The 13,023-nt window shown below is 47.7% G+C and overlaps 1 protein-coding gene across 1 annotated transcript in view; it reads left to right on the top strand.

Annotated features, from left to right (window-relative positions):
- The window catches only part of Tbc1d2b (TBC1 domain family member 2B), a 72,758-nt gene that overhangs the window by 17,142 nt on the left and 42,593 nt on the right, over positions 1-13,023 (top strand). The window contains 1 exon segment of the mRNA XM_042697761.1: positions 11,315-11,468. Within this exon segment, the coding sequence (XP_042553695.1) occupies positions 11,315-11,468 (154 nt within the window).

Here is a 13,023-nt window from a genome sequence, read left to right as displayed (position 1 = left end):
TTAGTGGTAGAGGTAAGAGTATCACAGACTTTCCTGCTCAGGCTGGCTTCAAACTGCAATCCTCAGATTTGAGTGACTGGTACCCAGATTAGAGTGGTGTGTGTGTGTGTGTGTGTGTGTGTGTGTGTGTGTGTGTGTGTGTGTGTGTGTGGTAGGCAGGCACTGAGTCATGAGCTACAGTGGTGTGTGTGTGTGTGTGTGTGTGTGTGGTGTGTGTGTGTGTGTGTGTGTGTGTGTGTGTGTGTGTGTGTGTGTGGTAGGCAGGCACTGAGTCATGAGCTACGGGCCCAGGTGTATTTGAGTTTAAGTTTGAGTTTAAGCATGGTGGGTATTGTGTGTGTGTGTGTGTGTGTGTGTGTGTGTGTGTGTGTGGTAGGCAGGCACTGAGTCATGAGCTACGGGCCCAGGTGTATTTGAGTTTAAGCATGGTGGGTATTGTGTGTGTGTGTGTGTGTGTGTGTGTGTGTGTGTGTGTGTGTGTGTGGTAGGCAGGCACTGAGTCATGAGCTACGGGCCCAGGTGTATTTGAGTTTAAGCATGGTGGGTATGCCTTCCTTGACTAGGAGTCAGAGGAGAAGGGAGGGGGGCAAGGGCAGCAAGTCCATTAGATGGCAGTTGTGGGGCTGGGATAGAAGTGTTCCAAAGGTGTCAGAAGCATGAGTCCTGGTGATAGGCCTGGCGAGAGTCGGGAGCCCACTGCGGTGGAGCAGTGTTGTCCTCTGCACTCCTGCTGATGTGCTTGCTGCGTGTCCTTAGATCAGGACTGTGGCTGAGAGTACCCATGGCAGGCACTTATTTTTGGTGCCAGTCATAGGGCTTAACTCAGGACCTGAGCACTGTCCCTGAGCTCTTTCGTTCAAGGCTAGCCCTCTACCACTTTGAGCCACAGCTCCACTTTTAGTTTGATGGCTCATTGGAGATAAGTCTCACAGACTTTTCTGCCCAGGTTGGCTTTGCACCACAGTCCTGAGGTCTCAGACTCCTGAGTAGCTAGGGTGACAGGTGTGAGCCACTGAGGCACAGCTTCGGAGAGGCACGTTAGAGATGGATACTTTCAATTCGGAATTCTGGGGTACCTTTGCATGGCATGGGGAATAGCTCTAGGATGAGAGCAGTTTGTTGGTGGTGGTGATGGTGGTGGTCGTGGGGCTTGAACTCTGTACCTGGGTGCTGTCCCTCAACTCTTTAGCTCAAAGCAAGCACTCACCACTTGAGCCACAGCCCCATTTCTGGTTTTCTGAGTGCTTAATTGGAGATAAGCATCTCACAGACTTTCCTGCCAGACTGGCTTTGAACCGTGATCCTCAGATCTCAGCCTCCTGAGTAGCAAGGATTATAGGTGTGAGCCACCAGCGCCTGGCTGAGTGCGATTTTTGACTCTGTACTAACTTAGGGAATTTTAAGTTGAATTTTGCTGTAACTTGAGGTCATCAGCATTTCAGTATTTGGGAAAAAAAAAACCCGAGAGGAACTTCCGATTCCTGCCGAAATGCTGAGAGTGGCTTTTGTCTTAAGCACACACCCTCATCTTTCTTTCTCTTGAAAGTTGAATCGTGCAGGCTGCAGGCTGGGTTTTGAATTTGTGCAACTGGCTGTGAAATCTTGGTTAAGCACCATTAGACCACAGTTGAGCCTTAACGAGCACCCATTGTGTGCCAAGGTCTCTTCTGGGCTTAGCACCTGTACTGCACTTAACCTTTCTAGCAACACCATGGGGGAACAGGGGTCATGATTATTATTTCCCTTTGCCAATGAGAAATCTGAGGCTCGATTGCTTTTCACAGCTAGCAGGTGACAGAGCTGGAATCTGAAGTTAGTTGGGTTAGGTTTCAGGGTCCACAGATAGATGAATGTTACTCTGAAAGATTATCACAAGGGTTAAAATGATCTCAGAGTATGGGGCTGGGAAGGTAGCTCAATGGTAGAGCGCTTGCCTTGGATGCATGAGGCCTTGGGTTCGATTCCTCAGCACCACATAAGAAAAAAGAAAAAAGCCGGAAGTGGCGCTGTGGCTCAAGTGGTAGAACGCTAGCCTTGAGCACCTAGCCCAGGCCCAGAGTTCAGGCCCAACGACTGGACCCCCCCCCCAAAAAAAAAAAAAGATCTCAGAGTAGAGTTCTGGTAGTTCCCAGCTTGTAATCCTAGCTATTCAGGTGGCTGAGATCTGAGAATTGCAACGAGCCAATGTAATTCTTATCTCCAATTAACTACCAAAAAAGCTGCAAGTGGAGCTGTGGCTCGAGTGGTAGAGTGCTAGCCTTCAGCACAAAAAGCTCAGGGATAGTGCCTAGACCCTGAGTTCAAGTCCTAGGACAGGCATGAGAGAGAGACACACAGAGAGACACAGAGAGAGATTATAGAATGAAAGCTAGCGTAATTGTTTAGCTGATAATATTTAATATTATTACTAATGTGGTAGTACAGATTTTTAAAAATCTGTAACTTAATTCAGCTTTATAAAGAAAATTAGTGTGTATACTTAGGGGTAGAAAAATGTTTGGAAGCCAGGCATCAGCGGCTCACACCTGTAATCCTAGCTACTCAGGAGGCTGAGATCTGAGGATTGCAGTTCAAAGCCATCCCTGACAGGAAAGTCCTCCGTGAGACTCTTAATAAATAATAAACCACTCAGTAGACTGGAAGTGGTGCTGTGGCTCAAGTGTTAGAGCACTTGCCTTGAGCTGAAGAGCTGAGGGATAGCGCCCAGGCCCAGAGTTCAAGCCCCACAACTGATTTAAAAAAAAGAGAAAGAAAAATGTTTGAAAAGAAGTATGCCAGAATTTTGGCAAAGGTTATTTCTGATGCAGTTTATTTTTCTTATGTTCCAAATTCTTCGTAGCAAGTATAGGTTGTTATTATTTGAAATCAAAGCCTAAAATGTATTTTTTAAGAGGTCCTGGGACCTGGCACTTTGGTAGGCAGGGGTTCTGCCACCGAGCCATGCCTTCAACTAAAATGTAGTTTTAAAATTATTTAATTTTTGAATTAGCATATATTGGTAGCATGACGGGCTTTCATTGTATTATTTCCACACATGAACATAGCATGTGTGGAAATTCTCCTCCATCAGTTTATTCCCATTAAAATGTCTTCTAAATTAAAAAAAAAAATTTAAGCCCAAAGTAGGGCTTATCCTCAGGGCAAGGCTGGTACTCTACTACTTGAGCCATACCTCCACTTTTTATTTTTTTGGTTGTGGGGCTTGAACTTAGGGCCTGGGCACTTATCCCTGAGTTTTCTGCTCAAGGTTCGCATACTACTGGCTATACTTCCAGTTTTCTGGTGGTTCATTAGAGATAAGAGTCTCATGGACTTTCCTGCCAGGGATGGCTTTGAACCATGATTCTCATATCTCAGCCTCCTGAGTAGCTAGGTTTACAGTCATGAGCCACCAGTGCCCAGCTCTAAAATGTTATTATTATGGATTTTTTTTTTTTGCCAGTTGTGGGGCTTGAACTCAGGGCCTAGGCTCTGCCCCTGAGCCTCTTTGTGCTCAAGGCTAGTGCTCTACCACTTGAGCAAAGGCACCACTTCCTGTTTTAAGTGGTTAATTGGAGATAAGGGTCTTGAGAGGACTTGTCTGCTCTGGCTAGCTTCAAACTACTATCCTCAGATTTCAGCCTCCTGAGTAGCTAGAATGATAGGTATGAGCCCCCAACACCCAGCTAAAATGTATTTTTTTAAATGAAGATGAATATGCCCCCCCCCCCCCCCCCACGTTCCCTACTCCACAGAGCTAGGGCAGTGTGAAACTATGCCGTGCTCATAGACTTGGAAACTTTTGGATCCTTTTCTCAGTTTGTCATTGTCTTTGAGTTTTCCTTCTGGTGTTTTTAGACACCCACACAATCTCTTTGCTTTCTCTGTGGGTTGAGAAAGGCCTTTTCATTGCAGAGAATAGCAATGTGAGGATGGTGGAAGTAGTGACTCTTGGCTGGTGCTCAGCCTGGAGCCAGCATCCTGTAGCCGCCTGAGGAAGAAGCGGCTGGGGGCTGCGGTTTGAAAGCTCTGTCCTTCTGGCTTGGATTTGGGGCTCAGCCCTACAGGACCAGTTCGTTTGCCTTGTCCACCTTGGACAAGGCGTCTGGAATACATATCCTTTGTCTCATGGCCAGGATTGTACTTCCAGTTAGCTGTTCTGGAGATCTGTGCTAACACCTTTGATATTGAGTTGTGCTTTTTTTGTTTGTTTTTTTTGTTCTTTGGGTCGGTCATGGGGCCTGAACTCGGCCTGGGCGCTGTCCCTCAGCTCTTCAGCTCAAAGCTAGTGCTCTACCACTTGAGCCACAGCACTACTTCCAGCTTTTTTCTTTTTGCTTATGTGGTGCTGAGGAATTGAACCCAGGGCCTCATGAATGCAAGGCAAGCGCTCTACCACTGAGCCACCTTCCCAGCCCCATTGAGTTGTGCTTTTATTTCCCCCCATCTCCATAAGAAGCGATGGAAATGGTTTCAAGAGGTGGAAAGAGACAGGAATAAATTCAATTCTGTAATCATTTTTGTAATTTAGTGAGTTTATTCTAGTTTTTTGTTTGTCGGCCGTGGGGCTTGAACTCTGGGCCTGGGTGCTGTCCCTCAGCTCTTCAGCTCAAGGCGAGCGCTCTACTACTTGAGCTACAGCGCCACTTCCAGTTTTCTGGTGGTTTATTGGAGATAGGAGTCTCACGGTCTCTCCTGCCCGGGCTGGCTTTGAACTGTGATCCTCAGATCTCAGCCTCCTGAGTAGCTAGGATTACAGGCGTGAGCCACCAGTGCCTGGCTCTTTATTCTATTTTTTTAAGTTCATTGATTTATTCATCTCAGTTTTTAAAAGTTCAGTATATTAATTTGTTAAATCTGGAATCCAATTTGAGTTGGTTTCCCACATAAGTCATAATTCATGATAACAATATTTCTTGACCATTTGTTTGTCCTAATGACGTTGTTTACTAATTAATACCTTCCCCATTGATTAGGTTTGAACTGTTACTTAAGTGTTCTTGGTTTTTTTTTTTTTTTGGTCGGTTGTGGGGCTTGAACTCTGGGCCTGGGTGCTGACCCTCAGCTCTTCAGTGCAAGGCTAGCACTCTACCACTGAGCCACAGCACCACTTCCGGTTTTCTGGTGGTTTACTGGAGATAAGAGTTTCACGAACTTTCCTGCTCCCGATGGCTTTGAACCTCAATCCTCAGTAGCTAAGATTACAGGTGTGAGCCATTAGTGCTCGGCTTATTTAAGTGTTCTTATACATATCAATCCTGTATTTTGATTTATTGACAATACACTGCCGGTTCATTATTGTGGCCTTATAATCTGCCTAACTACGTGTTAGCCCCCCACCCCTTATTTATTTTTTTCACATATCTCCAAGATTAAACAACATAAATTATATAATCACTTTGTTATACTTTGAAGAAGTACTTTTAGGTTTGTTTGGATTTTGTTGTTTTTCGTGTGTGTGTGTGTGTGTGTGTGTGTGTGTGTGTGTGTGTGTGTGTGTGTGTGTGTGTTGTTCTTCTTCTTCTTCTTCTTCTTCTTCTTCTCAGAGCCTGAACTCAGGGCCTGTGTGCTATTCCAGAGCTATTTCTGCTCACAGCTAGCACTCTGTTGCTTAAGCTGCAGCTTTACCTCCAGCTTTTTTTTGGTAGTTAATTGGAGATAAAAGTCTTCAGATTTTCTTCCTGGGTTGACATTGAACCATGGTCCTCAGATGTCAGCCTCTTGAATAGCTAGGATTATAGGCGTGAGCCACCAGGGCCAGCACTAGTCCTGGTTTTTAAAAATATAATGTATAATCCTTTCTCTCTCCTTTCCTTTCTTTCTCTTTCCCTCCCTTCCTTCCTTCTTTCCTTTCCTTCCTTTTCTTTCCCTTTCTTTCCTTTCCTTTCCTTTTCTTTTTTTCTCTCTTTCTTTCTTCTCTCTTTTTCTCCCCTTTCTCTCTTCCCCTCTCTTTCTCTTTCCTTCTCTCTTCCCCTCTCTTTCTCTTTCCTTCTTTCTTTCCCTTTTTCTTCTTTCTTCCTTTCTTTCATTCTTTCTTTCGTTCTTTGTTCTTTCTTTCGTTCGTTCTTTCTTTCTTGACTTGAACCTCTGCCCTTGTACTTGCCAGGCAAGTGTTCTACCACTGAGCGTCAATCCCAGCACTCTTCTTTTGGCCCATTTTAGATAGATTACCAGCAATGAGATGGTGTCTGGAAGAAGATGAACAGTATATATTCCACAGTGTACTGTTCCCACAGGGAGACAGATGCAGGATGAGCAGGCGTGGAAGCTGGTGGCTGGTGGGGCCTGCGAGCAGACACCCAGCTCCCTGGTGTGCTGTGGGCTGATCCCATGGGAAGGTTACATGGGCCACCGGGGAAGTTCTCCATGCAAAAGATGGCAAGGAAAGACACCCTCAGGTCAGAGAAATCCTCCTGAAGAGAAGGGCACTGGGCCTTGAGGTGTGTGGAGGAGTTTGAAGGACTAGTAATAGGCCTGGTGAGCTGTCTGCTAGCCTACAACGAGTGCTGGTACTGGGCCTGCTGGAGGCTGGCCTGGGACCAGGGTGCAGCTTTCAGCTGAGCAGAGGAGCCTTGCCTTGTCTCCATTTTTCTCCTGTGGTCAACATGCCTGGCTCTCTAGAACTTGGGCCCACATTTAGTCTTCTGAATAGTCGGGGGCGGTGTAGATACTGATCCAGTTATGCCCCCTGCCCCTCTGGTTGGGGTCCCTAAGGAATGTGGATATCTCCTTGGACACTATGGAGTGTGGAGTGCTTAGAGACCTGAGGGCATCTGTTTAAAGTAGAAAGAAGTTACCTTAGCCAGAAAGCGCTGTGCAGGGTGAGTGGTGGTTGGCTTCCCTCACCCTGGGCTCTCAGCCTGTCCTAACCCCCGTGCTCTTCTCCCAGAGGGTACCCAGGCCCTTACACCTACCTAGGCTCTCAGTTCAGTCTGGTTTGCCTGTCAGGATGGAGACCAGTGCTGTTCAACAAAAACGCAGGGTAAGCCATGTACCGAGCCACATTGCACAGGTTGTTAATCCTTGGGTCTAATCCAGTGTGCCCAGAGGACTTCATTTCGTGGCATTGGTTCATTAGCTACAAGTGGCTGTGTAAGACAAGGTAGGTCCCAACTAATCCTGCCGGATCCAGGCCTAGTCTAGAGCCAGTCTCCAAGAGACTAGCTGGTGATTAGATGTCTCATTGGGGCTAAGCAAGACTACATTGCTGTCAACTCTCCATTAAAGACACCAGATGACGCCAGGTGCCAGTAATGTTCATCCCTGTAATCCTAGCTACTCAGGAGGCTGAGATGTAAGGATTGAGGTTTGAAGCCTGGGAGGAAAGTCCATGAGACCCTTATCTCCAATTAACCATGAGAAAACTGGAAGTAGAGCTGTGACTCAAGTGGGCAAGCACGAGCCTTAAGCACAAAAGCTCCAGGATAGCCTGAAGTGGAGCTGTGGCTCAAGTGGTGTAGAGTACTAGCCTTGAGGAAAATAAGATCAGGGACAGCACCGGAGTTCAAGCCCCAGGACTGGCACAAAAAGACACAGGTGGAAAACAGGGTTTCTGAATTTCTGTTAACTTTGTGGCTTTACTGCTCGTTGTGCCTTGCTATAGAATGTGTGCGTTCGTGTGTGTGTCTGTCTGTGTGTGTCTGTCTGTGTCTGTGTGTGCGAGAGCTCTGAGAGAAAGCTCCTTTAAGGCTTCTTTCACCTCCTAAGCAAGAGCCCAGAGAACATTTCAGACTGCCCCTGGCAGCCTTTCCCTAGCTGCTTGGGAACTCAAGTCAAGATTCTTCTCCGTGTTTCTAGATTTTTTTTTTTTTTTATTTTTGGCAGCAAACCTCAATTAATCACAGCCTGGGGTGTTTTTGCTTGCTTGCAGACCACATTTCTGCAGCGTGACGATACATCAGATGCGCAGGCATGTGATCCGGGAGGTCTCCGCCCCAGGAATTCAGTGGGAGATGATTAAGAGGTTCCTAATGGTCCCGAGTGAGATTTAATGTTCAGAGATTTTCTTTTTTTTTTTTTTCATGATACCTGCAAGTCAGGAGACACCAGATGGGCGGGTGGGAGGCCCCTCCTCCACCTGTGTGGGGTATGGCAGGTTTTCTGAGCACAAGTAGAAAGGGGGTGGCTGGGAGGAAAGTGGGAGAACCAGCGCCTGCCCCTCCTTGACCCTTGTTCCCATCTCAGGTTAGGCTTGGAGGGGTGGAATCGCCCTTCTCCCCCACACTCATGTCTGTCTCCAAGCTGGGGCGGGGGAGGAGGGGTGCATGGAGTCTTGGGGATGGCTGTTGCTGACTTGCTATGTGACCCAGACGAGTTACTTCTCTTCCTGGACCCATGGGGAAGGAAGGAGGACTAAGGGGGGGGGGACTTTGGGCTCTGGTTGGGGGTCCCTGCCCCAGGGGTCCTTCTCCCCATGAGGGGATGCTCGTGTGTTCTTTTCCCTGTACCAGCCCAGCCCCTGCCCAGCTTTCCCGCGCCTGCAAGCTGACCACTCAGCTCCGATGCCACTAGTGGTGGGTGTCCCACTTGAGTTCTTGGCTTTTGGGTCTGAGCTGACCTCCCCCTCCCCAGCCTGTTCCCTCCCCCATGCTTTTACTGAGGTAACCCTGGCCTTGGGGGAGGAGGGGCCTGGACCCTACAGTTGGCCTCCCTCACTCCTGTCCACCTGGAGTCTCTTCGTCCTTTGTGCTTCTGCCTGCTGGCTTCCCCTTCAAGACCAAGCTCCAGTGTTTCCTCCCTGTGTGTCCCTTGGCTTATTTATTCAGTAAGGACCCTACCACAAAAAATGGAAACACCTTGTGTTTATTGAGGAAGGTAAGCGTGAAGCCAGTACTTTGAAGTTGAGTCTGCAGGTGGCAGGCCTTAAGTTGTAGGTGCCTTGGGCCTGCCCGCCTGGCTGGGTTCTGCCCTCTTGGCTCCTCTCCCCCTCCACAGCGCTTGTTTCTCTGGTGGGCGGAGCCTGGCCCCAGCCAGTTTTGAGGTCCTCAGTAAACATTGGTGGAATGAGTGGTGACTGGCTGGTCCACCTGTAGTCCTCTGTGGATGGGTTGTCTTGACCTGGGGCCATGTCGTAGGTGTTAATAGAAAGATCCCAGGCAGTGGCTACAAAGCCCGGAAGTTGTGTTTGGTTTCTAGGTAGCAGTAGTTGGAGCATGTACTGCGTGCAGTCAAGCCTGCGGAGCTGGTGTGTGTCACATCCGCACTGTGACCCACTGCTTGTGCTGGCACCTCTCACCAGGGCAGGACTGACAGGCTACATCGCTCTCCTTCCTGGGCACCTGTCTGGGACTTGCACCTGCTATCTAGTTTGTTCATGGTTTGGTGTCCCCTGCATCTTAGTTGATTTTTTTTAAAGTGTATTTATAGAGTGAACTTTAGTCCTTGCATACAGTAATGAGGGTTTGGATCAGTCCCCTGACCTTGGTCCTGCCATGTCACCATGACAGCCCTGCCATGACACCATGACAAGAAACAGTTGTGTCACCCCCATTTCTCTGGGGCTGCCCCTTCATAGTTAAGTGCTGCACTACTACAAACCCTGGAAATCCTGCACTACTACAAACCCACGTTTGTTTTTACTCTTGTAATTTTGCCTTTTTAGTGTGAGGCCTTTAGAGTATGGCTCGCTCCTTCCTTCCTTCCTTCCTTCCTTCCTTCCTTAGCTTTTTTGCTCAAAGCTACCATTTGAACTACAGCTAAACTTCTGGCTTTTTGCTGGTTAATTGGAGATAAGAGGCTAATGGACTTCCCTGCCCAGATTGGCTTTTGAACCATGATGCTCAGAGCTCAGCCTCCTGAGTAGCTAGGATGACAGGTTTGAGCCATGGTGCCTGGCTTGAAATCTGACTTCTTTGCTTAGATTGTGTTTAATGTTCACACATAGGAATAGTTTGGTCCTTTTTATGACTGAATAATATCCCATTGTGTGGGAAACTTGGTTCTCAAGCACCAAGTGTGAGGTATTCTGTATTGTTGGCAGGTTTGGGGCAAGTCAGTAAATCCTTTATTAATATTCACAAGCAGAATTTTTTTTGTCAGTTGTGGGGCTTGAACTCTGGGCTTGGGTGTGTCCCTTAGCTCTTTAGCTCAAGGCTAGCACTGTATCACTTGAGCCACAGCACCACTTCTGGTATTCTGGTGATTTTTTGGCGATAAGAGCCTCATGGACTTTCTTGCCTGGGCTGGCTTTGAACCTTGGTCCTCAGACCTCTGAGTAACTAGGATTACAGGCGTGAGCCACCGGTGCCTGGCTACATGCAGAATTTGGTGTGAATCTTTATCTTTAGTCCTCTTAGATGTATCTGTAGGCATGGGGTTGCACACTTGGTAGGTGTGCCCTTAACTCCAGAGGGAATCCTTAAGCTGCTTGTGAAGTCACTGCTCTATTTTGTTTGTCTGGCTGAGGGTTATGGAAGTTCTACTTGCTCTACTTGATATTATATTAACCATTCTCACCAAGGTATTATTCAGGGTTTTTGTTGTTGATGCCAGAACAGGGACTTGAATTCAGGGCCTCATACACTTGCTTAGCACTTTCACTCAAGACTGGCACCATTTGAGCCATGCTTCTATTTATGGCTTTTTTTCTAGTTAATTGGAGATAAGAGTCTCTTGGATTTGTCTGCTAAGGCTGACTTGGAATATTGGTTCTCAGATCACAGCCTCCTGAGTAGCTAGATTATAGGCGTGAGCCACTGGTGCCCAGCTCATTTGGTGTTTGACTTGCAGTTCTCCTTGTATTTTCTCAGGTGCTGGCACAGTTTAAATATGATTGCTTAATGTATTTTGGCCAGGACCTTGTCCATACCTCTGTAAGACTTGGTCTCCTAAGATGGAACTTACAGGTTCTCAGAGGGACTCAGTTCTTCTCAAACACTTATCTTGTGTCATTCTCTCATCTTAGAATTTAAAAAAGATTTTTCAACAGGTATCAATGGCTCACGCCTGTAATCCTAGCTACTCAGGAGGCTGAGATCTGAGGATCACCACATTTGAAGCCGACCCAGGCAAGAAAGTCTATGATACTTTTATCACCAGCAAACCACCAGAAAAGTGGAAGTGGTACTATGGCTCAAAGTGATACTGTGTTAGCCTTGAGCAAAAGAGCTCAGGGATAGTGCCGAAGCCTTGAGTTCAAGCTCCATGACTCTCCCTCTCCCTGCCTCCCTCCCCTCCCCCCAAAAATTGCTGTTTGCAAAAGCAAAAGCTTTTGATCCTGCAAGGGACATTTCCTTGAATGTCCTTATGGTTCCTTTCCCAGTCTGGACTCAGACATAATATTTGAAGCTCTTCCTCCTGCTGTCAGCCTAACCCTTCCTTTCCCTCCCTCTTGTAGGCCCCCAATCGCCAGCTCATGACTTACTGGCTACAGGAGCTACAACAGAAGAGATGGGAATACTGCAACAGCCTGGACATGGTGAAGTGGGACAGCCGGACCTCGCCGACACCTGGGGACTTGCCTAAGGGTCTTGTTGCCCGAGACAACACTGGTGAGGCACAGATTCAGGGCCCTGGAGCTGAATCACATAGCAACTCAGCTTAGCCATGAACAGCTAGTGAATGGACAGTCCAAAGCTGCCCAGTGCTTCCAGGTTCGAAGGAATTCTCAAGCTGGCCATGGCCTTGGTGTTAGGCAAGGCCAGAGCCAAGCATCTCATAGCCCTGGCGGAGGCCAATGTGCATAACTGAAGTTAGGCCCCACACTGGATACCTGCAGCTCTTAACTGTGGGCCGGCCATCTTTCTGCAACACCCCAGGATGAAACGTGCTGATAGATTCACACCTGGGGCTGCAGGCAGCGGGACGGGGGTCCCCAAAGCCTTCTGCTTGGGGTTCTCTAGTGCTGCTTAGGGTAAATTTCATTTTAGCCTGGATTCTTAGCTCTTTCATAACTCAGAAATTCCTTGTAGCATAGAGGTTATGCCCTTTTTGTATGTGTATGTTGGTATTGGAGCTTGAACTCAGGGCCTGTCTCTGTACCTGCTTTTTGCTTGAGGCTAGCACTCTACCACTTGAGCCACAGCACTACTTCCAGCTTTTTCTGAGTAGCTGATTGGAGATAAGAGTCTTACAGACTTTCCTGCCCAGACTGGTTTTGAACCACATTCTGAAGATCAGAGCCTCCTGAGTAGCTAGGATTACAGGTGTGAGCCACTAGTACCTGGCTGATTTTTTTTTTCTTTGTGCTGGTACTGGGGCTTGAACTCAGGGCCTTGCACTCCTGCCTAGATTTTTGTTCAACTCTGGCACTCAACCACTTGAGCCCCAGCTCCATTTCTGGCTTTTTGCTGGTTCATTGGAGATTGTCACAGATTGCCTGGGCTGGCTTTGAACTCGATTCTCAGATCTCAACCACCTGAGTAACTAGGATTACAGGCGTGCGCCATGAGTACCCAGTGTTCAGTGTAGGCTTTCTAACATGTTCTGGAAGACAGGTAGTCTGTACTCATGAAGCCATTGGGCTCCATAGAGCACTGGGCCATACCAAGAATGGAGTCGGCAGGTTGGCTCCTGTTTTGTCCTAAAATCAAATGCTTTCTTAGACATTTCCCCTGTCCAGATTTGCCAGTCTTGCTTTCACTAGTCACAGCTTTTTTCATCTGGTCATCCTGGCAGTGAGGACTCTTTTCTGGTTGCTCTGACTCCGTCAGGAGCTGAAGTGAGGCCTTCGTGCTTCAGTTTACTCCTTGTCTGTGCATCAGAAATTGACTCACTGCTGATGTTGATTGAGGCCACAGAATCTGGGCACCGGTGGCTCACACCTTTAATCCTAGGAGGATTAATCCTAGGAGGATTAAAGGAGGCTGAGATCTGAGGATCACAGTTTGGAGCCAGCCCATGTGGGCTGGCCATCTCCAATAAACTACCCAGAAAAAGTCCAAAATGAAGCTGTGGTTCAGGTCTCAGAGCACCAGCCTTGAGCAAAAGAAACTCAGGAACAGCACTCAGAGCCTGAGTTCAGACCCCAGGACCCGCGCACACACACACACTCACAAAAAGGCCACTTTGAGCATGCTGAGTCTAGGGAGCCAGAGCATGTGTGTA

The sequence above is a fragment of the Dipodomys spectabilis genome, unplaced genomic scaffold (genome assembly GCF_019054845.1).
Source record: "Dipodomys spectabilis isolate Male_0828 unplaced genomic scaffold, ASM1905484v1 ptg000228l, whole genome shotgun sequence".
Lineage (NCBI taxonomy): Eukaryota > Metazoa > Chordata > Mammalia > Rodentia > Heteromyidae > Dipodomys > Dipodomys spectabilis.
Note: the sequence above shows the minus strand (reverse complement) of the source record. Positions and strands in the feature narration are given on the sequence as shown.